The 24480-nt window shown below is 37.1% G+C and overlaps 1 protein-coding gene across 2 annotated transcripts in view; it reads left to right on the forward strand.

Annotated features, from left to right (window-relative positions):
• The window catches only part of LMBRD1 (LMBR1 domain containing 1), a 66775-nt gene that overhangs the window by 24596 nt on the left and 17699 nt on the right, over positions 1 to 24480 (forward strand). For both annotated transcript variants that reach the window (XM_014870249.2, XM_014870250.2), the window contains exons 7-12: positions 436 to 509; positions 16962 to 17087; positions 19443 to 19595; positions 21505 to 21569; positions 22311 to 22413; positions 23507 to 23611. In XM_014870249.2, the coding sequence (XP_014725735.2) occupies positions 436 to 509; positions 16962 to 17087; positions 19443 to 19595; positions 21505 to 21569; positions 22311 to 22413; positions 23507 to 23611 (626 nt within the window). The remainder of the gene's footprint in view (positions 1 to 435; positions 510 to 16961; positions 17088 to 19442; positions 19596 to 21504; positions 21570 to 22310; positions 22414 to 23506; positions 23612 to 24480) is intronic.

The following is a 24480-nucleotide window of genomic DNA, read 5'->3' on the forward strand; positions in this document are numbered from 1 at the left end:
GCTTTTAGTAGGGAAAATCAGGTGATAGCAAACAAAACTGAGTGATCCAAAATGCACATGAAAGTTGTGCAAGTTACCACAGCACCCTGGAGAGGCCAGAAATAAGGCTTGAAGAGGTGTTAGACAGCTATGGGGAGCAAGTTCCTTAGTGGCTTTTCAACCATTTAGGTGAATGCAACTTCTGTGAGCTTGTAAGAAAGACGAGTCTGTCCTGGGTCCTGCAATTTCAGATAAAGATCTGCTGTGGTCGAAAAGCTCTTCTAGGTAAATTTTTCATCTGAGTTATGACTGGTAACATGTCTTTTATCTTTTTCTCCTTTCTCATGAACTTAAATATCTTCTGGAAACTACTTTAGGAAAAGGTGTTTTTATACATCTACTGTATTTTCATCTACTGTATTGCTGTATTTTGGTTTGTTTTTCTTTTTTTTTCAGATGGCTTGACTGCACTTTCGTTTTCCATTAGTTCCTTGACTGTGATTGGAATGTTGGCAGCTATCACTTACACAGTAAGTTACTATGCAAAGTTTTCAGATTTTTACCTTCATGATACTTGCAGTTATCACTGGCTGTATCTGTATGGGAAACTTGTCATCCTGGAAAGATTCAGCAGTGTCTTCAGCTCTGGATTTTCATGGTTTGAAACATTAATTCTAAGCTCTAACTTCTTGCTGCAAGTCTGACCACTGTTTTACTACTGAGCACAGATCAGACTTAATTTTGATGTGTTTTATGCAAGGGAATGTCACATATCACTTGTAACACGGTCACTGACTTTTCTTGCTCTCAAGGCTTTTTCTTCACCCTGATGTAGAGAATTAAATCTTGCACTTTTTTGTTCATTGAACTGTGGCATAACCTAGAGTTGATATGGAGCTGAAGTACTGCAGTTCAGAGAGGGATTTGGAAGAGTTCATTCTATAACCAATTTTAAATGGTATGATTAAGGTTATGTTAGTTCAACTGCTTGACTCTTGCTTTTATGTACAAAGAAAAGATGTTCAAATGTTGGCCAAAGCTAGTAAGTTAAATGTTTATATGGTCACTTGCTTTCCCAGTCAGTTCTGCTTACTCATTCAGTGACTAATCAGTGTTTGTAATGCTACATATTTTAATTTATCATCAAAGTAAAATTTTGCTGCAAAGAAGCAGCTTAAAAGCTCAAGATAACTGACTGATAACGGGCAAAGCTTTAAAGTTTCTCAGAAATTACTGTTTTTCTGACAGGTTTTAATCTTTATGTTTATGTCCTTGCTAATATGATGTTTTCTTCTATTAGAATCTGGTTGTAACATAGTTGTTCCCATGTAGCTTTGCTAGTGAATTCTGAGTGCCTCTGTAGCAATAGCTTATGCAGTAAATTGTTGTTGAAGCATTGGTACCCAAGGAGGTGTCTGTTTCAGGCAAATTCTAAATGTATAAAACTTGAACGAGGATTTAAGAAAGAGGGCAGGGGGTAAGATGCTTATGGAATAGTACCTTGAGACTCTTAAATGAGTAACAAGTATAGCTAATGATTTTCTGTCTCTCCAGCTGGTGTAAGTTACAGTAGAATTATAGAAGGCTGTTCAGTGCAGGTTCACAGATGTGTCAGAGCCCTGACAACTTGGTGGCCATCAGGGTCTGTGCAGTAGGTAGGAGTGCAATTGGGTGGATCAGCTAGTGGGTATCTTAGGTGAGATGAATTGCTCTCAGCTCCATTGACTAAGTGCTTTAACCTGACCAAGATGGTCAATTTTATTACTTTAAGCCTTTTCTTAAAGTGACATGGGTCATAAAATTATTTAGGCTATTTTGCTGACATCTAGAGCATGTGATGGTCAAAAAAAATCTAGACCTCTACTTAGCCTGTAATAACATGCCAGATTTTAATTAGTTTCCCTTAATTATAGAAGAGAAGATTAATTTCTTGTTCAACTGCATTACATTGCTGAAGAGTACATATAATGTTATTTTAGCCATAAGGCTAATGAAAGAAAAAACTCATTAGCTGAGAGAATATCATCAATGTTTTGTTCAAACAGCCAAGTTTGGTTTTTAGAACTGTTAGTGAACATCTAAAATGTGAGATTGTGAAAATAAAGCAACTTTATTACTGACTGAAATGTAAGTAATTTACAACAAAAACCTTAGCAGATGTGAGACTTTGTGATATGGTTTAGTGGGCATGGTGGTATTGTGTCATTGGGAAGTTGGGCTTGATGATTTTGGAGGTCTTTTCCAACTTTAATGATTATATGATCTGTGGAATTTTTTCAATTTGCTGCTAATATTTCCTACTTCCAATGTTACTACCTACTTATTTTTGAACCCAGATTGACTGTAGGCACCATTCAGCTGAGTATCACAGTATGCTTTTGTCCTCAACACTTAACTAAACCTGGAAATATGTGGAAATCCATGTTCAATAACTTCAGTGTTTTGTGTTGTCTGTGCTTTCTCAGATGAAGGTAATACTATATCTTCAATATCGTTGGTTTAGTGTCAATGCATTTACAACTTATACAAATACTGAGTGATAAATGAGGTGAAACATCAAGCATGAGAGCTAATTCTTATCTGAATCCCTTAATTACTAAGATTTTTGGGCTAATTTGTTGCTTTGTAAACTTCAACTGAGCTGTCTATGCAAATGCCTGGAGTGTGAAATTGATTTCCTTTATTTTTAACTGCTGTATTTCATCCTTCTGGAACTATCTGTTCTGTTTTACAGTAGGTGTTAAGGGAGTGTGGGAGACATGGAAGAGCTATTTTACAGAAGTTTTGGGCATGAGCTCACACAGGAGTGGGTTGTTATCTACCTCTGATGTGAGTTTTTTTGTCATTGTTTGCAGGCAGTTGTAGACTCTTATGCTGAAACAGTGAGCTGGCTTTGATATATGGGTGCAGTGAGGTACAAATGTGTCACAGACAGTGAAAAAACACCTATTGGAAGCACTGTTCTCAAAGTTGGAACAGTGTTTTCTTTATGCTCTAGAGCTTTCATAACACCTTTCCCACCAGCAGTGATGGTCAGGGTTCCATATTTAAGCTATTTTCACCTGCAACAGCATAGGCAGAGCTCGTCCCAATGGTATGACCTAATGCAAAACTTGCTTCAGTAATGAAAAGTTTCTGGGTTGTTGTCCTTCTCTAAACTCAGGGAGAGGTTGGCTCAGTGTAGTCTGTCTTTACCAGTTTGGATTACTCCACTTGTTCTACTTCAGAGGAGGAGAACACGATTCTGGAAGGAGTAACCGTTTTCTCTTGGTAGTTTCCCATGTCTTTGTGTTGTGGGGTGATTTATTTGCTGTATTAGCCTTTTACTAAAAAAAATCACCTCTAGATGAGACATGCTTGAGTGCACAGACAAGTCTGTAGGGCATTATTTGTAATGATTGCTGCATTTTGGACATCTCACAAGTAAGTGGTTAGGCTCTTGTGTTTTCCAGGCAGCCTTCTGCTGCCTATCAAATTGTTTATCCCAGTTTGCAAAAGTGGGAGATGTTTGTGCTTAGTCATCAAACAACTCTTCGATTGCTGGTGTTTGTTGTTGTTGTTTTTAAGCACATTGTTATGTAAGAGTGAACGCAAGAACAAAGAATTTCAGAATTTTCCACAAGTGCTTAGTAGATGATGGAAAAAAGAATAGATGAGGGGATACCGTGTGTGGTACGAGTTCCTGTGTCTCTGGATGGAGGTGATCTCAGATCTGTGCTTTACACAATGAAGAGCTGAGGACTTGTAGTATAGACATAACTAAAATTTTTGAATTTTCCCTGACTTTTGAATATCCTCAGCCTGTTTCAGTGCCAGAGTTTCTATTGTATTGTTAAAGAGAAGCTAAGAACAGGTATATCTGGTCTTGCATGTACTCGTTTACAGTAAAGAAAAAAATCTATGTTAAATGCTTATCTAATGAAGGTTCTATTGTAATAAGTAGTATGTTAGCAAATCCCTTCATATCTAATTAAAAATGGCTTTACATTATATGCTTAGTATATAACACAAAACACTAAAAATAAATAGGAATGCTGTGACTGCAGTTGACTGATTTAATCTTAAAATGTTATTTATGGAAGAAACCATGAAAGAGATAAATGAAGTGATTTTACTCAAGTCCCTGGCAGTGCAATTTATCCATTCTACAATTAGTTAAATGTATGTTAACAGTACTGCTTTGTGTGGCCTTCAGCATGAAGAATTAGATTATGGCTGCTCTAAAATTGAATTTCTGTGCTGTGGTAATATACAATACTGTGAAAAGTTTGGGGGGGGGGAAGGCTTTGGCACTGTCAGCAAGTAGCCTTGAATTTGAGTAGAAATAGAGAGCAAAAGCTCACTTCAGCATGTGTATGCTCATAGGCTTTTTTTTATGAAAGCAAATTCTCCCACTTCCACAGGAGTAGGGATACAGCAGGGTGATGTTATTGAGATTGTAATTTGCTGCAGTTTAAATTATGGAACTAACAAATTTACCCCAAGGACTAATGTAGTTAAAACCTATTTTTTAAGGATCAATCCAATGTTTGGGGCATCTCAAGGCCCCGATTGGTTTAATATATTACTCTGCATTAACAGCTCACCATGTATTTCAATGAAGAACAGAGTTCTTAACAGATCATAGTGTGTTGTGGCATTTGGGGCTGAAGGTGACAATTGAGAGACAACACAAATAGAAGCATTGTGCTGGACTGGAGTTGTGGATAACTGAACACTTGTGTCACTGACTGATACACATGTAGGTAATGCTACAGTTCAGTGGAGTTGTTGTTAGATTGCTGGGTTCCATTTTCTCTGGCTTCAAACATCAAAGTCTCAGTACACTTGATCTAGTGATGCATACGAGAAGAGCTTTTCTTGCCATTTGAGACAAAATGCAGAGTTTTGATTTGAGTTGTGGACTTTTCTCCAGCATCTGAATGGGGTAAGATGAAATACACTTATCTGCTATTAAAACTGAAATTGCCGAAGATATAAAACCTCTTTAGTATGAAAAGTTCTGATCTCCTCAATTTGTGAAATACTAGTTAAAAGCTTTGGGAGGTATTAGTAATAAATACTGATCCTGAAAGCTTCTCATCCCTTAGGGTAGATCACTGGGGACGGTGTTAGCATGGAAATTACCATCTTAAGGAGTGAATGCAAAAGTTGCTTTGCCAAGAAAAGGCCAGTGAGAAAACTCACAACTACTTTCATTAATAACTTAATATAGAAGATTATGTATGTTTTTGGTACCTACTAAAAAGCAATAATTACTGTAAGAATTAGATTTTGATTCAAGTTCCATGCTTACTAGGAAATACCTTCAGGAGTCAAGAGCTAGTATTTGAATAAAGGAGTAAATCTAATCTTTTATGGTATTTCTTAACACCATGTCATTCAAATGAGAAGATGAGATGCAAGGAAGATGATTAAGGAATAAAAGGAGTATTTAGAGGATTTTAATTCCACACTTAAATGGAACATAAATTGGTTTGTTCGGTTTCGTTTTCCATGTGATGATATTTGTGACAGTCCTGCAAATGTGGCAACAGTGTCTTCTCTGGGCTACAAAGATGCCTGTCTGTGAGCTGTGTGGTTTTTTGAGTCAGAACCTTTTTCCAGTGGTGTTGGCATTCTACGGGAAAAACAGAGCTTCTATAACACTTGATTGCAAAGCAAGATCAGAGGTGTCTAGCATGAGACTAGACGTTTTGTCTGTAGTGTGTAAGGATAATCTAAAGCAAACATCTTTGTATTTGACAAGTATCTCACGTTATTAAAAAGTCCATAGCAGTAATTTCTCAAATTGCTTCCTTCCATTTGCCCTATAAACTTTTTCTTTTTAGCTTTGGGTTTTTAAAGTTTTTTTATTATGGTCATTCCAATGAGCATTTATTCTTCCTAAGGTACTTCCTTCTTAAAGATGTGGGCACAGACCTGAGTTTTCTAAATTTCCCAAAAGCTTAGACTGTAAGCAAGCATATAAGTAAGAACCAAAGAAACCAAAAATCAATCAGATGTCTGCTAAAGCAGAATGTTTTTCAACAGCATGACTTCTTTCTAATTGTGTATAACAGTTTGAGTGAGTGCTGTCTCTAGATCCTATTCATATTGCTACAGTACCATTTTTAAACATAATTCAGAATTCTGCAAGCAAGTTTATGGGCAGATCTCCCTAGCACTTAATTCTGAACCTTCACTTTTTTTTTTCTGATGAACACTTTTTAGCTAAACTATTTTCAGAGTAATACTTCCCATGTCAGCCTTCAGCTCTTCACACACTACTGTACTGTTAAATTATGCTAACAACATCTCTTGTTGGTGATGTGGCTTCACCATGTTTGAAAAATGGATGTCTAGCCCGTGTTGAGCCTCTCCCATAAGATCCTCAAAGAGAAGCTTGTGAAATATGGGCTGGATGAGCAGATAGTGAAGTGAATTGAAAGTTGTCTGAATATCTAGGCCCATTGGATGTTGATCAGTGGCATGAGGTCTAGTTGGAGGGCAGTCACTTGTGGTGTATACCAGGGATTGATATTAGTTCCAGTCTGTTCAACTTTTTGATTAATGATCAGGATGATGGGGGAGAGCCCTCAGCAAACGTGCAGGTGTCACAGAACTGGGAGAATAGCCTCTGGAGTTTATATTGGAGCTATCCAGAAGGACCTTGCTAGGCTGGAGACGTGGGCTGACAGGAACATAATCAAATTCAGCAAGGGAATGTACAAAGCTGAGGGGGAATGAGTGTGTGCATATGCTGGGGGACCACTCAGGAGGAAAGCAGCTCTGATTGCTCTGGGAGCAACTGGAAGTTCTGGTGGACACCAAGTTAATCATGAGCCAGGAATGTACTCTTGCTGCAGAGAAGGCCAGTGGTATCCTGAAGTGCACTAGGAGTATTGCCAGCAGGTGGTTGGTGACTCTTTGTTCTCAGCCTAGGTGAGGCCACACCTGGAGTTCTGGGCTTCTCTGTACAAGAGAGATGGAGCTGTAGAAGGGAGGCTAGTGAAGGCTACAAAGATATAAATCAAGGCACTTCCGTCTTACGAGGAAGGGCTGAGAGTCAGGACTGTCAGCCAGGACTAAATGATGGCTTAGGGGAAGTCTTATAAATGTATGGACATCTGAAGGAAGAATAGCAGGAGTATGGAGCTGGACTGTGTTCACAGGTGCCTAGGCATGGGACCAGAAACAGAGGGCACAAGCTGAAACACTGTGAAGGTGACTGATCATTGGCACAGGTTTCTTAAAGAGATTGTGGAGTATCCTCCTGGGAGATAGTCAGGAGCTGTATCTACATGATCTGGGGACAAGCAGCTCTAGGGGAGCCTGCTTGGGCACAGGTGTTGGACCTGGATGATCTCCAGAGTCCCTCGGAACCTCAGGCATTCTGCTGTGTGGATCTGCAGGGTTTAAAATGGTACCAGTGGGTACAACAGTACCTCATGGTGTGAGGTGTTTTCTTGCTAAGCATGAGTCTAGCATATGAAATGGTTGAGGTGACAATGATTGACAATAAGATTGGTTCTTTATTGGAATAATTTTTTGCACAATACTGGTTTTACTGTTAAAACCTTATTTAGTTCATGTTGGACAACTATTCCATCACATCTGCTCATTTGTGGGGAAAAAAGGAAGAAAAGATTTATTAGAGATTCTTACTATGATTTATTCATCTTAGTACAGCTAGCATTTTAAAAAGTGCAGTGGGCACTTCTTTGAAAAATTATGCCACGTCAGAAAATTAGTTATGATTCAATAACTGCTAGCTTGTGCAAGACTAGTCTTTGTCAGAAGATAGTAATAACTTTCAAGTACTTTGGAAGGTGGTAATTTTCAGAAGCTGGGTAAGTGAAAGGTAGAGTGGTCATTCCCCTACTCTGAATTGGCAAACTTAATGCATATTCTTAATCTAAGTAGTACAAATTTCTTTTTCTGTAGTTTTGTAACTTTGCAACTTGGTTGGACAAAAAGCAAAATTGCTTCCTTCTGTAAATGGATGTAAAAGTATAAAAGCTGCAGTTAAGTTCCTTTTAACTGACTTTGATCTGTTTTTTAGAATCTAATAACTAAAATTTCATGTTTCATTTCCTTCCGGAATACACCAAAGAATAATCTTAATTTTAATTGACAGTTTGGAAGACCAGGAAGGGACAAAAGAAATGCAACTAGGCAAGATGTGTGCTAAATTTTTAACTTTTAAAGGGAAATAATGAAATGGTGCAGGTGAATAATATAGCTGCAGTCTACAAATGTTCACTTGATGTGTTAATATTACCAGCAAGAGCATAAACATAGATTTTATTTTCTCAAGTATGTTCAATGTTTAAATGAACAACATTATTTAGACCTATGTCTTGATATATCTCAATTCTCAACATAATCCTTAACTGATAGTTCCTTTTCTGTTTTCGTGCTTTTTCACAAAGTCTACTTTTTTGGCATTACCTAATGTATAGTACTGAAGTACAATGCTTGATACTTAAAATTGTTTTGTAAGACATGTGAACAAGTGATCTTCAGAGGGGCTCTGCAAATCCATGACCTTGATGATTTATACTGACAGCTTTCTATGTCTATAAATATGGAATAGTAACAAGAAAATGATAAATTAGGCCTGCAGAGCTATGCTGGTTTTGGCTCGGGGAGAGTTTGAAACAGTTTCACAGATGATGTAGTTTGCATCTATTCTTTCATTAATGTGTTTTGCATTGAAATGGTTCTATGTGGCCTTAGGTATTAGAACAATGGTTGTTGTCAGCTCCAGATTGCTCTTTGAATTCAAGACAGAATAATGAGTACTCATACAACGATAGGCAGATTAATTTTTGAGTGATCTTGTGCATCTCATTTAGCATGTCCTTGAAGGATGATTATAATTAGCTTTGTAATTTTTCCAAACATGTAATAAGCATTATCTGATTTCTCATGCAACTATGAAATGCTCATTTTTTCTTTGTCCTGAAAGAGGAAATGTTAGAAAGCTTAGCTTGTCTACTTCACAAATGTGATGACCTTTTCACACCTAATTTTTGTCCAGATTATGATCTACTTTTCTGCAGTTGGCGTTAACAACCAAAGAGCTTAAAACCATTTAGAATCTGTCTAACCTTAAAAGCACTCATTCACTAGAGATATTCTTTTAAGTAGACCTCAAACAGCTATTGAGAAATTGAGATGTTAGTAACATTCATCATCATTGCTATTTAATCACTTCAATGCCAATTCTGAAATAGCAATGTAATTCTTTCATTATGTTCACCTCTCTATGAAGTATAAATAACCAAAATAACAAACCAGTTTGATGGTTGTTTTAACAGCCTGATTCCTACTATGCTATTGGAGAGCTGTAGATATTAAACTGGTGGATAAATGATAGTGTTGTACTTTTAAAATTTTAGAATTGGAAAGTAGATTAATCTTTTGGTTGTTTATGCTTTTCTAAGCCTGATGGAGCAGTATAGAAGGTGACAGCTAGGCAAAATAATTATGGTCAGTATTGTAACTGAAGCAGAGTTAACTCTTTCACAGCTGTTTTGGCCAGCAAGCACAAGTTCACAGCACATAGTAGAATAGCTGTAGTATAGAGGCTGTTGCATTTGGCCTTCTGTATTTCAGAGACCTTGACAGCATTTTTTTGTCCACTTAAACATTGACAAATAATGAGTCTGTATGGTAGAGAGAAATCATTATTATGAGAAATTAAGGTGTGTATATAGCAGGATACTGTAAGGATGAAGAATAGAGAAATGGAGAAACAAGTGCGCAGTGCAAGATTCATGTTGTATACTGCAGATCATGCACGAATTCCCTTAGTGAACCTACCTGTTCTCTTTGGTCAATCTGTTTCATGCTTTGAACTGTTTTTTATAACAATGTTAATCAAAAAGTTTTGTGCTCTCATAGCAACTGAAGATTGGGTGCTAAAACTTCCCATGAAAAACTGAAATTTTACCAAATAACACATTGAATGATTTTTGAAGCTGTATGAGAGATTTTTAGAGGAAGCAAATAGCCAGCTGTCTGTGAGAGAGTTTGCCATCTTCAGGTACATTTACTAGGCTTTCTCCTTTACCCCTCATAATTTAAGAGATGATATATGAACTGCTGTTTCCCGTGCTTAATGATGCAAGATTGTTGAAATAAGGTTCTTGAATTCAGATTTTTATTTTTGAATGGTAGTATAAGAAGGTAGTCAGAGACAGAGACATGGCTTTAGAAGAAAGCGGATTGAGTCCTTGGAAGGTCAGATTACTTTTCAGGAGAACTATGCAGTTAAGCTGCACAGAGAAGGTACAATTTCAATCAAGGTGGAGTCCCAGTTCCTTTTAGAAACTCAGTGTTGCTTGTGTTGGTGTGACACCTGAAAGTGCACTCCCTTGAGGCTATTTAATTGTACTGACCAACGAGCTGAGTCAGAAGCAATGTTGGCAAGAAGGCCTAGTATCTATATGAAACTGTTCAATATAAGCAATTGAATTGTGTCAATTGTTGTGAAGGGTAAAAGGTATCCTGTGACTTCCCTTCTGATTAGCATAATTCAAATAAAAAGATAATTAGGCTACTAGTATGTAAAATCATCTTCTATATCAAAATAATTCTTTATATGGAGAGATTTTTTTTTAACTGGGACATTTGTATTGAAGAAATTTAGCTCAGACTTCACTATATTTCTTAAATACTGCATATATTAAAATAGTTTAGCTGTCTCTAACTTGAATAGATGCATTTTTGTCTGTCTAGTTGGTAGAACTGAACATTTCGTTTTTCATGGTCACACTTTGAGGTGAAGTATTGAAATAAGCTGTTGTTAGAAAATAGGAATTTAAATATTTGTGTCTTAAAATCTGGGTGCATTTCTGATGTCTCTTTTATACAGTGGTTATAAGAATTTTCTTTATAATTTGGCTTTATGTGATTTCGCTAGAGGGCACTGCTGTGCAAGAAATGCTTGTCAATATTTATTTCTACACTTCTTGCACAAAACTAAATATACATCTTTTTCAGTGATAACCACTTTAAAGCCCACTTGCATGATATATAGACCCCTAATAATAAATGGAGTAGGAAGTCATTCTGATATGCTACACAAGTACTTTTTTATAATTTATTGAAATAAAGTTTAAATATCTTAAACCAGAAAAATTAAGCTGTCTTCATTTTTACCTCTGTGCACCAAGCTGATGAGAAAAAATTTACTTGTTCTGTTTGATCTCTGACAAGGAGAGGTTATCCTGTTTGGGCAACAGGTTAAACATTTGGCTGTATCTTATTAGCTGAACATAGCAGATTAGAAAATGAAACAATCAACTTCCAGTTAAATTATAATGCCTGATGGCTTCAGGCTCTTTACAGTAGATGTTCAGCTGTAAGTTGTTTAACTCTATCTTAAAAGTAATTTGCTATATTATTTTTAATGTGGTTTGCTGTCTTCTTGACTGATCTGTGTGCTTATGGATGATGTGGTTGATGATTGTGTTCCCACCTTAATACTTCCTTTAGGTGAAACTCTTTCGTAGTTTGTGCAATTTAGAAATCTTACACTAGAGGTGATGGTTTCCAGTGGAAACCTTTCTGGATCTTTTTAATACTCAAGAGTTTATCCCTGAAGTACTTGCTTGATGCAACAATTTCAGTAAAACATGATTTTACAACTTGTTGCAACTTCACTTTTGTTCTGCTTTCTGTTTGAGTGACTATTATTAGCATAGCAGACAACTGATGAGAAAGACTTCCCTTACCTGGCCATAGGTTATATCAGTTTGGCAGGTCTCAGGTGTTGCTGAGTCTGAAAGAGACTAAGAATCAGAACAGCAACTTTTCCTTCTAAATCTTAACTCTGAATGACACAAGAGTGGCTGAATCTGCTGCAGGATGAGATAGGGAAGGGACCTGGAAGAAGTGGAGATTAAGTAAATTAGATGCAATGTTCATGTCATTTCTCACAAGGTATTTAATGCTCTGTCTGGAGCATGGAGTTTATTTGGGTTCAGTGGCATGCTCAGAGAACAGGTAGAGCATGCTTCTCACTGCTTTTCAGTGCCAACTGACACTGCATAAAGGTACTGATTGATCTGTTTGTTGCATTCATAGGAATTACAGGCTCCTGCTTTAGATGGATTTATTTTAAAATTACTGTCTCAGACTGAACTACCACTTCCATGAGTAACAAATAAGACAGGAGTATCAAAAGCTTTGTTTAAACTGTACTAATAGGGTTGGGAAGCTGGGTTTTCTGCAGAAGTATGTTGTTCTGTGTTTTTTCCCATTATCCTTTAGAGTAGAAGGCCTTATACTTCAAAAAGTCTGTAAGTACAAACTTCATCCATCTAGAGATGCCCATGGACAGAAACTCAAATGAGAACAAGACAACTGCTCATGGATGATGCTTCTGACTTGGATTTAATATGTAGTGAGCTCTTAAAATTTGGCTTTCCAGCCCTTAAGCTAAATCATAATGATGATCTCTTGTGTTGAGCATTTGTGGTGATTCAAGATAGGGGAGATGTCTCTAAAATAAGTTGGTTTAACCATAAATTCAGATTTTTTTTATTCTCCTACTCAAAAATGTGGTTTCAGTGAAGCTGATCCAGCATCCAAATAAGAGCAGAGATAGAGCTTGAGGCCTCAGGGACCTATTCTTGCAACTTGTGTTATGAGATACCAGCCTGAACAGTTAGTGTTTAGTACCAAACTCAGTTCATTTTAAAGAACCTATGTTACAAAGGTGCTTGTATACTGTAATTGACTATTACATTTGGATGTCTGGTTTTACACTTTGGTACAGTGTCTCTTATTTGACTTAACACTTCTAGACAAAAAAAATAATCTAAAAATAAGTCCTGGAATCTGTTGTTTTAGTGATATAAATATGTCAAGAATTAATTACTTATTTTATATCAATTCGTGTACATAAATTGTTAACTGCTTTAAAGGCTCTTTTGATATGTTTTGATTTATATTCCAAAATTTGAACCCACAGTTTATTTCAGGACTGAGCCCTCTCTTGACTGTAGTGTACATCTTTCATTGTTTCCCTTTGCTATCCTTAATACGTTGTTTGCATGCTAAGTTGCAGATGCCTAAAATAATACTCCTTGAATAATTTAATACTTGTACTAACCCAGGGGATTAAAACTTTGTCCAGGGCAGCCTTGAACTCCTTGATCAGCCTGAAGGGAAATGCAGCCCTGAAAATGAGCTAATACAGCTTCTGTTCAGACCTGTGGCACATCACATGAGATGAGTCATCTTTCTGTCCTTCATTCTATATATTGTTATCTTGAAGGACCAAGGTGTCCTTTTTCCACACTGATGTGAGTCTTACTTGCATAATCATCTTACTATTAGCTTCTTCTATATTCAGGTAAAGACCTTAGGCAGCCTTTATCACTAGAGCAAGCTTGATGTTCAAGTATGTAGTTCACATTTTCAAAAACAGCAAAACAATACATCACTTTGATAGTTGTATTTTTCTTTGTAGAAACTTAGATTAAGCTTTAAAGCCCTGGATTTTCTTTCTTACCTATTTCATAGAGTGAATACTTGATATGTTAATTGATGTTGTTAGCTGTTTGAAAAACAGGTGGAAACTTCAGCTACTGAAATCTAATTGCTTCTAAGTTCAGGTTTGTAAAATTGTTTCGGCACATTGTCAGAGTAATCTCTTATGTGCTTTTGCATACTGGCACTGGCTAGAAATTTTTTGGGTTCCAGAGAGGGACCTCAGATAAATTTCAACCTGCATTCTAGTTTATGATCTTGTATGGTGTTCACATGTCACTTAAATTCTGTATTTATGCTACTAGCTGACCTGAGTAAGCTCTTTGGGGTCAGTATGTGCCCAATGCTATTTAGTCCTCGTAAATGATCTGGGTGATGGGGTTGAGTAATCATATAGTTTGAAAAATGTCAAACTGGGACAAGTAGATAAAACAGAAAAAAGAACCACCATACAGACATGGACAGATGGGAAGGTTGGGCCAACAAGAATGACATCAGGTCTAGAAGATAAGGTAGTTTCTTGCAGTAGGTTAATTTCAAATAACAGTTAGTTGGGTCTGATCAGCTGGGAGATGGTTCTGCTGGAAATGACCTGGAAGTCCTAGTGGGCAGCAAGCTGAGCATGATCCAGCAGTGTGCTTTGCAGAAGAAATACAGTGTCCAGGGTTTGCCTGGCAAGAGTGCAGGCATTTTCATTGTAGTTGGCACTTCCGAAGCCATACCTGGAAATTCTGTGTCTGGTTTTGGTCCCCTGGTTTATCAAACAGGTAAACTGTACAGTTTCCAATGAAGGCTTATGGACATGATTACAAAGTTGCAGAGATGAAGCCATAAATGAAAGCTGAAGGAATGCTTTGTTTGGACTAGAGAATTGTGGGATAGTGCTATTTACAGAATCAGCTAGGTTGGAAAAGTCCTTTGAGATCAAGTCCAGCCTATGCCCTAACACCACCTTGTCAACTAGACCACAGCACCAAGTGCCACATCCAGTCTTTCCTTAATCACCTCCAGGGATGGTCATTCCACCTCCCTGGGCAGACCATTCCAAGGTCCCATCACCTTTTCTGTGAATAACTTATGTCCAACCTAAACCTCCCCTGGCACAGCTTAAGGCTACATCCTCTTGTCCTGTCACTGGTGGCCTGGGACAATAGACTGACCCCCCACCTGATTACAACCTCCTTTCAGGGAGCTGTAGAGAGGGATAAGGTCTCCCCTGAACCTCTTTTTCTCCTGGCTAAACAACCCCAGCTCCCTCAGATGCTCCTCACAGGACTTATGTTCCAGACCCTTCAATAACCTTGTTGCCATTCCTCAGACTTGCTCCAGCTCCTCAACATCCTTCTTAAATTGAGGACCTAGAAATGGACACAGCATTCAAGGTGCACCCCCACCACTGCTGAGTACAGAGGGACAATCACTGCCCTGCTCCTGCTGGCCACACTGTTGCTAACACAGGCCAGGGGCCATTGGCCTTCTTGGCCACCTGGGCACACTGGCTCATGTTCAGCTGGCTGTCCATCAGTATCCCCAGATCCCTTTCTGCCTGGCCACTGTCCAGTCACTCTGTCCCCAGCCTGTAGCACTGCAGGGTTTTGTTGTGGCCAAAGTGCAAGACCTGGAACTTGATGTTGTAAAATCTCATCTCCTTGGATTGGGCCCATTGATCCAGCCTGTCCAGATCCCTCTGCAGAGCCCTCCTGCCCTCCAGTAGATCAACACCTCCCTCCAGCTTGGTGTCATCTGCAAATTTGCTAATGGTAGACTCAATCCCACCACCCAGATCATCAATAAAGATATTAAACAAGACTGAGAACAACACAAATTCCTGGGGAACATCACAAGTGATTGGCTGCCAATTGGATGCAGAAGCATTCACCACCACTCTCTAGGCCTGGCTATCCAGCCAGTTCTTAACCCAGCAAAGAGTGCTCCTGTCCAAGCCAAAGCCTGCTGGCTTTTCCAAGAGAATGCTATAGGATATGGTGTTGAAGGCTTTGCTGAAGTCCAGATAGACAGTATCTGCAGCCTCATGTACATGGCAAAGCAGCTTAATACTCTCAGAGGAGATGTACAAAGGGAGAGCTGACACACATTGTTCAACAGTTGTCAAGTCCAGGCTAAGTTATGCCATATTCAAAAATACAATCAAAAAACAGACAGTGCCTTGCTCTGGGTTCTGTGCATGACACTTTAGTATGTTGAAGTAGGTTTCTAAGCAGGTCAATTTGTGTCTTGTGTACAGAAAACTCATGATATGACAGCATGTACGGTGACATTTTTAACACACTAGCTTTGTGTTAAATCTATTCTCAGTAGGAAATGTAAAGCTGTGCTTGAAGGAGGGAGTGGTATTTTTGTAAACATCTAGGAAACTGCTCTCGAAGCTTCTGGAAATATTTAAAAGATTTGTAGACATGGCCCTTAGGGGTATGGTTTAGTAGTGGACTTTGCAGTGTTTGGTTACTGGTAGAACTGGATAATCTTAGAGGTCTTTTTTCAACCTAAACAATTCTTTGAAGTTAGCAAGTGTTCAGATATCAAAGACTCTAGTAAAATTGTGTGTTAATTGCTGAGGGAGAAAAGAACCTTCCTGCTGAGCTCTGAACCAAAAAACAAGATATGATCCACTGTAAACAAATTGCAAGCTTATGGCTAATGGCCATAAATGGCTAAACGGCCTGGAGAAACTTCTGATCTTGGCCTTGATCCATAAGAATCATAGGGTAACAGAGAGAAAGTAGTGCCATTTTCTTGTTGTTTGCCTTGCCTCAAATATGTTTCTTTTTATGTTACTGGAAAGCTTATGGACTTTGCATTAGAAAAATCTGGGTGTAGAGTTGCTGTAGAAGCTGGCAAAACACTTTGAATGACATAGAATTTATAATGAGGAATAAATTCCAACAAAATTTATGAATGTGAATGGGTATCTAAGCAGTCTTGGAATGTAACTAAGTTTAATTGTTCACATAACTTTTGCTGCCTTTTTACTGCAGAATTTTGGTTTTAGTAAATTAGGTACTTTTAACCCAATTTTCTTTTAAAAGCAACTTGAAGACTACTAGCTGCAAAGAAGTTGTGTATACTTTGCTCCTGAAACTGCTAATGTTCAATATCTAGAAATTCCTGTGTTGTACAAAATGTTGATTTTGATCTAAAGTGGGAAAATTAAGGTTTCTGGAAGCTATCTGTTTTACAAAAAACAAGGGCTAATTTGATTGTCAGTGTGCTGTGCTTATATGAAGTCTTAATCCATGTCTGAGTGGTCGTGAGACACTTAAGTACCACTGGCAATGATTTGGAATGCTGAAATTAGCTAGTATGTTTATGCTTTGCTCAAAAGGGGAAATGAATTGGTTGCCTTAGTCAGAATATGCACATGGGGTGGAAAAAATACCCAGTAATGATACCTCATAGCTACAACACAGAGCTGCCTTATCAGATGTAAATACATGGCAGAAAAATGAAGTATGTATGTTTCTTTTTTATTTAAGGCATATGGTATGTCAGCTTTGCCTCTAAACTTGATTAAGGGAACTACCAGTGCATCTTATGAACGTTTAGAGAACACTGAAGATATTGAAGAAGTGGAACAACATTTATTGAGGATTAAATCCAAGGTAAGGTCTTTATTGTTCTCACTTTCTTAGTGAATTTTGTTTCCCTTGCTTACTAGTTCGTGGTCATGCTGAAGAGTCTTTTTTCCGGAAAGAATAGCAAATCAGAAATGAATAGCTTGCAGTTATTTGAGTTACTTTGGAACACATATGGTCACTTGTGTAGCAGTGATTGCATTCTTTGTCAGTCCTGCAGTAGTTATTTGTGTCTAGTTAAGAGGTGTTAACAAATCAAACTCAAACTTCTCTAGGCCTGCTTGGATGAAAGAGGTGCTTAGTAGATATTAACCTCACCTGGTCTGCTACCAGAAACAGCATCCACTTTTCTTAACTTATTCAGTGTGGTGTAGTTAACACTGGATAGTTGCCACATAGAGCTGCCATGATTTAGATGCATCAAACTGTTAATCATCTTTATGAATAAATAACAGCTCCAGATAATCTTGCTTCCCAGTTAATGTACCTTGCTGTTATAAATAATTTCTTTATGAAAAGCATACATATGGAAAGCTGTTGTGAGTCCTAAATATCCCTAGGATGCGAACACCATTTGTAAACCCATGATGATTTTGCAGCTAATGGGAATACTTTGCCTCATAATAGCAAGAGACTTTTAAGAATCTCAGAGTGCAAGCCAAAGGAGGATAAGATTTCTTCATATACAAGATGATAGAAGAAAATCTCCCACCTCCTTTTTCAAACCATTTCAGATAATGGTTTGACCAGTGTTTTCACAGCCTTGATTGGGAAAAGTGATATCGAGGTGCCTCACTTCCATCCTGGCAGTCCATCTGTGCTGTTGTGTGCTCTGTGATAGTAGACCTCAGATATTGAAGCAGTTCCAACAGTCTTCCCTTGATACTTGGCTTACCTCTACCTAGTGTGGGCATCTTCAGTGTTCTAGATATTTTGTCAAATAAAGAAATCTAAAAAGTAGTCAGTTTTAAATTGTCATGTTTTGGTTTTGCACAAAGTACTACAGCACCAAGGGCATCCCTTACTGAAATCAATATGAGAAAAGTGAGAAATCTGTGACAAATGGATTGTTACTTATTACAGAAGACCTTGTTGGGTTATGATAATTTGCATGCAGTTGTTCATCCTGTTGTTCAGTCTGGCTAAACTATAGGTTCAAAAAGTAGAAAGTTCTTAATTTATGTTTATATTGTAGTAAGATCTTTTGTGCAGACTAATTTTTCTTGGTTTATGGATTCTGCCAGGATTCTGCCTCATTCTGTAATGGACATCTTCAGTTTTTCAGTTATATGCACATTAGGTTGTGAAGAAAATGTTACTGAGAGTACTATACAGTAAAAACTAAAAGTATGAAGATATGCTACTGAGATTCAATATGTAGTATGTTCTTATACTACTAGTACCTCTGGTAGGTTCAATTCATTAGTCTTAAATAATTGAAGCTTGAACTTGCAGATTGGGAGCTTGAGCTTTAGTCAAAAAGTCCTTTTTAAGTCACAAAGGTGCTATATAGGGTAGTACATGTGTTCCTACTAAAAGTACATTGTAATCTCCAATTTATGTGTTATGTATGCCTATAATGTGGTCTTAGTCTTTTTGACAACCTTATTTAATTCTTTTAGCTTCACTGTTACATGATTTGCAGGAAGGATCCTTTAAAGTAAGAGAAAATTAATAAGGAATTTCAAAACTTTAAAATATAGTTTTAGTGCATTTCATACTAAGAAGAATCTTTATCCAAGTGTGAGTTTGCAATACGCTAGCATTAATGTCAGAAACAATTTTGGTTCAACTACCTAATGCCCATTTTGTTGCTTTTGCTGATAGCAAATAACTGAGTTGTATGGATGTGCTACTGACTTTACAGCAGAGTGTAATGGCTCCTGCTCAGAGTTTAAAGGCTCAAAATTAAAATAGATTCTTAAACATAATAATCAAACGAACTATCTGGTACATTCAACTAACTCTTGTAGTGATGCTACCTCTTATCTGATCCGTTTTTTGCTCAAGAAACATGAACTTTAATGGGAAGTGACCTGAAAATCAGTATGTTCAGCTCTCCATACAAAATATGGACTTCTTTCAGGTTAGATCAGGTTATTCAAATCATGGCTGTGCTTTTAAACCATTTTTAGCCATGGAGACTATCCACCCTGTTAAAATATTTGGGCATTTTCAGTGTGGAAAGTGTTTTCTGCCACCTAATAGGAATTCTTCTTGTTGAAGTTGGTGACCTCTGCGCTTCATTCTCTTGATATTCATAGGAATTATACACGCATGAATTATACACTACAAATTCTTTAGAATTGTTGTAAATGATTTAAGTATCTGTCAAGTCTGTTCTCTTGATGACTCTTGTTCTTTTGCTCTCTTTATAACCAGTGCAGAGATGGTCGTCCTCTGTCATCTAGGGATAGACGGACTTTACAACAACTAGAAGAGAGATTAAGGACACTTAGAAGGAGAGAGAGGCATCTGGAATCTATTGAGAAAAGCTGGTGGACAAAAGCTTGTGAAGCTATTCGACCTCTAAAGGTAATACTTACCACTTTTTGATACTTAAATTGAAATAACTTCCAACTTCCTTTTTACCACATAAATCATAGGTCAAGTTTATCAATTACCACCCCGAATATCAACTGCTTTTTTTTTTTTATTTACTTCAGTACTACATAATGATAGCCCTATAGTGAATTCTGAGCTATTGGAAAATCTTACTTTGCTTCAACTCTGATTAAGATTAAAAATGAACAAATTCTAGCTGATCCACTTTAATGCTACTGCCATAGAAAATCTGAATATCTTAATTTTTATCAAACATACAAAAATGAGGAGAAGGAACAATTCTATAGCTGTCAGCTTAGGTTAATCTAAATTACATGTATCTAGCAGAAATGAGAGACATTCTGATAATATTTGCATTTGGAACAAGCGTCTTGCCAAGGAATTACTTGATAAATAGCTAGCTGAATAGAACTTAATGTCATGGTACTTAACCAGTGCAAAGGAGATGGTTACTGGGACAAGGCTTTTATCTTGGTCTCTTCAACTTAGGACTTTGATTTTCAGTAGATACCTTGTTTTGAAAACTAATTTTATGAAAAGTATTGCCATATAAAGTATTTCTTGCTGACTAGATGTAGGAAGAAATTTCAGCATTACTTTCAACTGTAGGCTGCTTTTGGGAAAGCTGGGGAGAGGCAGGTGGGTTGTAAACAATTTCTTGTCATTGCTGTTGCTAATGCTGAGTGCTGAAGCTGATGGGCTGAAATTTCAGCTGAACAAAAGCTTTCAGCGTGCAATTCTTAGTGGAGTTATCCTGCTATGATACATTATGAATATAGACTGAGCTCTTTCATTGAAAGGACAAGTACCCCTAACTATTCATGTTAAGTTTTTGGAGGCTTCCTTTTGATCTAAAAAGTACGTAATACAACTTGTGTATTAATATTAAGCGTCTGTAACTTTTCACATAAAGCTCAAATTTGGCAAACATGTTGGCCCTATATTTTATCTCTGGGACTTTACCACTTCTCTTCTCTGGCTGTGTTCTCACAGGAAAGCATACAATATGTGCATTAGTTACTCATACTTATCACCTACAGTCTGGACCGTATTCCAGTGTCTCCTTGTTTTTGTGGTTTGAAAGCTGTGACAGTTACTGTGAGTTGTTGACTCATGAATCACAAACTAAAACAGAGTTACAGGTGGATAATTTTTCCTAGACTATGGTTGTGCTGTGAAGCATGTCAGAGAACTTGTTTATGTTGACTAGAGCTGGCCTGTGAAGTGGTAATGTCTATCACTTAATTACATGTCAACTCTTGCAGAACTGTTTTATTGCTGCTTGAAGAGCATTTGGGATGTCTCTGCTGATACATAACTTGTCAATTGTTCAATTGGGCTTTAAGAAAAGGTTAAAATCCATTCAATATCCATATGTAGTACTTCTGTTCAATGAAGAAGTGCAGAAGGTATCTTGGAGCTTTGCTTACTGTTTTACAACATTTTCACCTTCAATGCCTTCAATTTGGATATTACTGTGGCTGTTTCTCAGACTTCAAGAGAAATTCCATTTCTTGTAGAGCATGTACTTTAATTAAACCTAAATACACGTACATAGTTAAGGTTTTCCACATAATACTGAGAATATAGGTTGTGAATTCTGCTAAATACTAGGTTCATTAAATGTAATGTTATCTCTTTTCTTAATGTCACTTGACATTGGGATAGATCTGTATATTACATTAGAGCATGTGATGTACTTGACAAACTATGTTTAACAGATATGAGCACTTCTCTCAAGTATTTACCAAAAAGTTACTGTTTCAGGTGTATTTAAGCTCCAAGATCATTAGTTTGTTATTGAAACGAAGGCAAGTGTTCACTTCTTGCATCAACTGCGAACACTTTCAGTTAAATTGTTTTAAACTTTTATTTGTAGGTTGTGTGGGGAGTATTCTTCATCATTGTGGCATTGCTCTTCACTGTCTCTCTGTTCTTGTCAAAGTAAGTATATTTCAGCATTTTCCTTGACCATTTAAACTATCTAGTTTCTGCTTTAATATAAAAATTTGGGTGGTTTGCCTCAGCCCCCTTCTTCTCAATATTACATTTCTGTCAATAGAACTGCACTTCTCATTATACTATATATTGAAATGGAGCAAAATGTACCAAAAAATGGAAGAAAGAACATGTTTCAGGCAGCAAACAGCACTAATTCAGCAGAGAAGTTAAACATATATGTTCAGGAAGTTTAATTCATATTACAGAGGTATTCTGCTTGCTTGAATGAATCTTATTGCAGGTACTTATTTGACTGGGTAACAGGTGCTTAAAATCTTGCAGTAAATAACATGTTTAATCTATTTTGATGTGTATTATGTTGGAATGGTTTCATGGTGTCCAGCTACAAATCTGGTAGATTTCAATGTGAATTCACACTAACCAGAGATCTCAAATGTTGGCCTTTTTGATCTTTCAGACTGGGAAAATAAGCTTTGACCCAAACTAGGGAAAAGCAAATATGCTGAGGAGATGCAGAAATCAATATATCTTTCACAGAACAAGTGCAGTGAGTGTGGTAAAGCAAAGCATGTGTCAGTATAGATGCTAGACAGCTGTCACTCTCTGGGTTTAGTTCAGTTTGTTTGTTTTTTTTTTTTTTCTTTTTGAGTTGTCCTTTTAATTTAAACTAAAGATAAAGCTCTGAGGGAACCACAGTACTTAGAGTTTTTCTAATTATTGCAGTTTGGACAAAGCTCTGCATTCAGCTGGCTTCGACTCAGGATTTATAATTCTAGGAACTAATCTGACCAATCCATTGAATATGCTGTTACCAGTTCTTCAAAGAGTAAGTAAAGAAGTAGTAATATACATATGTAAGGATGCTCTTCTGTTTTCTTTTAAGCTTCTCCCCAAGTAATTTATTAAAACACCATTGTATGTGTGTTCAGTAAAAGCAAGGCAACTTCCTTATTAATTTTTAGTTGTTAGTTACTGATATGAAAAATTTGGGTGAATGGAATCTAGTTTGGGCAAGGAAGGTGGTGCTTGAAAATGCTTTTGATGTAATGAAAATACAGTGGCAACAGAGAATGACAGCAGTTGTAGTTACTATGTACAGAATAAAAGCAATTTTATCCCATGTTCTACATATATTCTAGTTGGTGTACTGGATAGCTTAGGCCTTTTTAGTAAAATAAATGCAGTTTTTCACTTTTTAATATATTGCACTTTGGAAAATAGGCTACATTGGATATGTTATAGTAAGGCATTAGTCTTGGAAGCAAACCTAACGTAAAAACATAAATCAGTTAACTTCAGTGGAGTTGGAAGACAACACGTACACATACAAATTTAAGTTTGTCATGAGCAAACTGAGAAAAAGAAAAGCTGAATATTAAGCTTGTGCTTTATTCCCCCCCAGTTAAGTTACTCCTATATTCTTTGTACAATGGGTTAGCACAATGCACTGCTTCCCCATGGCTTCTAGAACTATTGAACATCTAAGCTTGTAGCTCACTGAGTAGTTTTCAGCAGCAATATTATCTCAAACGCTTATTAATGTAAATATAAAAATCAAGTTTTGTATGCAAATATGATCTGAAAAATAGTCACAAATACGCAGTCCTAAAATAGTTGCCACTGCGGACTTGTCATCTGTGGGCATATTTAAAATAATTAAGTATTTCTTGATCTAAAAATGTATAACACTTCAAATTAAGGCATGTCCTAAATTAATAAAAATGCTTAGTGCTTTCCCGAACTAATTGTCTAAGCTCTATTAGCAGCAAGGTATGTTAGCTATATTTGGAGTCAGCAATGTAAAACTTGAAAATAGGACTCTGACTACCTCAGATATAAGCTACAGAAGTAGAAGCTACTTCCTTAGAGTGGGAGAAGAGCTTTTTTCCTTGCTTTAACTGCTTATATTCTTGTTTTAGGTTTTTCCACTTGATTATATTCTTATCACAACCATTGTTATGTACTTTATCTTCACTTCAATGGCAGGGATTCGAAATATGGGAATATGGTTCTTCTGGACAAGGGTAAATATAACTTAAGAGTTTAGTTTCAAATACTCAGATTTATAACAAATATGTGTTCTTGAATATATTTAATATTTTTGTATTATGTATGCCTAATGAACATTAAAAGCCTGTTGTACAATTTGTACTGCTTTTGGAAGGTGTTTCCATTTTTCCAAGCTATCAGACTTTGCCAAGTCATCAAAACTGATGTTTTAGTTTGAGCAGTAGAGTCAGCTGACTCCTTCAAGTGTTTAATCAGTGTCCCTTTGGCTTCTGAATTTTCTAAGTTAAAGCCATGTGATTGGTACATTTGAAGTATTGGTCAACTGTATGGTCAAAATCTGTAATATGGCATGCAGTCAGAGGTTCTTGAATTGCCATCTGTGTGACAAATGTGTTTAGCTTCATAAGAGAAAACAATGCAGTGGTGATAGGGCTATCTCAATATTATGCAAATAATCTATTACTGTATGAGCAGCTTTGTATCCAATGGCATGACATTCATGTCTCTGGTACTTGGTTAAACCCTGCTAATGTGCCTACTTTCCCTTTAAAATTGTCACCTTTTCATGTGGTGACACTCCAAAATCGTCAACAGTGGCCATCAGTCTTTGCAGTGAGTTGTTAGATGAGTTGTTGGGTTTGGTGCTGTCATTTCCCCCTCAGCTGCCAGCTCCTTCACCCTAACGAGGTACTCAGGTTGAGCCCTTGGGAATTAGAGTTGAGTGGTATCTACAGGGCATAAAGGAAGGATTATGTTGTTCCCTGCAGTGTTAAATGGACAAGATGCCAACCATATGGTGTGTTACCTTGCTCAGAGCCTGGCTATGCACTCTCGTAACTCCACCTCTGTTTCTAGATCTAATTGGGGGTATAGTGATAGATGA

The sequence above is a fragment of the Sturnus vulgaris genome, chromosome 3 (assembly GCF_052056855.1).
Source record: "Sturnus vulgaris isolate bStuVul1 chromosome 3, bStuVul1.hap1, whole genome shotgun sequence".
In the NCBI taxonomy this organism is placed as follows: domain Eukaryota; kingdom Metazoa; phylum Chordata; class Aves; order Passeriformes; family Sturnidae; genus Sturnus; species Sturnus vulgaris.